This window comes from Bison bison, unplaced genomic scaffold, assembly GCF_000754665.1.
Source record: "Bison bison bison isolate TAMUID 2011002044 unplaced genomic scaffold, Bison_UMD1.0 scf7180017864366, whole genome shotgun sequence".
NCBI classification, from domain to species: Eukaryota; Metazoa; Chordata; class Mammalia; order Artiodactyla; family Bovidae; genus Bison; species Bison bison.
This window is the reverse complement of record NW_011494938.1, coordinates 4645775-4646145: the sequence shown is the minus strand read 5'-3', so window position 1 is coordinate 4646145 and position 371 is coordinate 4645775. Positions and strand designations below refer to the sequence as shown.

Below are 371 nucleotides of genomic sequence, written 5' to 3'. Positions count from 1 at the left end.
AAAGAAAAGCCAATAAAGTTCATAGTATATAAAGTTTTATATGTAGTTTTATATAAAGTTTTATATGTAGTTTTATATAAAGTATACATAAAACAAATTGGCAAGAAGGACTCAAGAATTTGAAGTTATAAAACTATTTAGACAATATTAAATTCTTATTTTACATACTGCCAACATTCATAAAAAAATTCATGGGTCTCAAAATATAAAACATAACACAACTGACTTTTGAATTCTGAATAGTAAGGTTTTTATTAAGATAAAAATTAAATTAAAAAAATTTCTTTTTCTTTTTACCATTAGGCCATAGATCTCTGAAGAACTCCGGACATTTGGAAGAATTTTCATTGGAATTTCAAAAAATCTAAAAA

The 371-nt window shown here is 22.6% G+C and overlaps 1 protein-coding gene across 1 annotated transcript in view; it reads right to left on the bottom strand.

Moving 5' to 3' along the window:
• LOC104999973 (glycerol kinase-like) overlaps positions 1-371 on the bottom strand; it is a 79239-nt gene that overhangs the window by 36570 nt on the left and 42298 nt on the right. Inside the window, exon 10 of the mRNA XM_010855604.1 lies at positions 298-364. Within this exon, the coding sequence (XP_010853906.1) occupies positions 298-364 (67 nt within the window). The remainder of the gene's footprint in view (positions 1-297; positions 365-371) is intronic.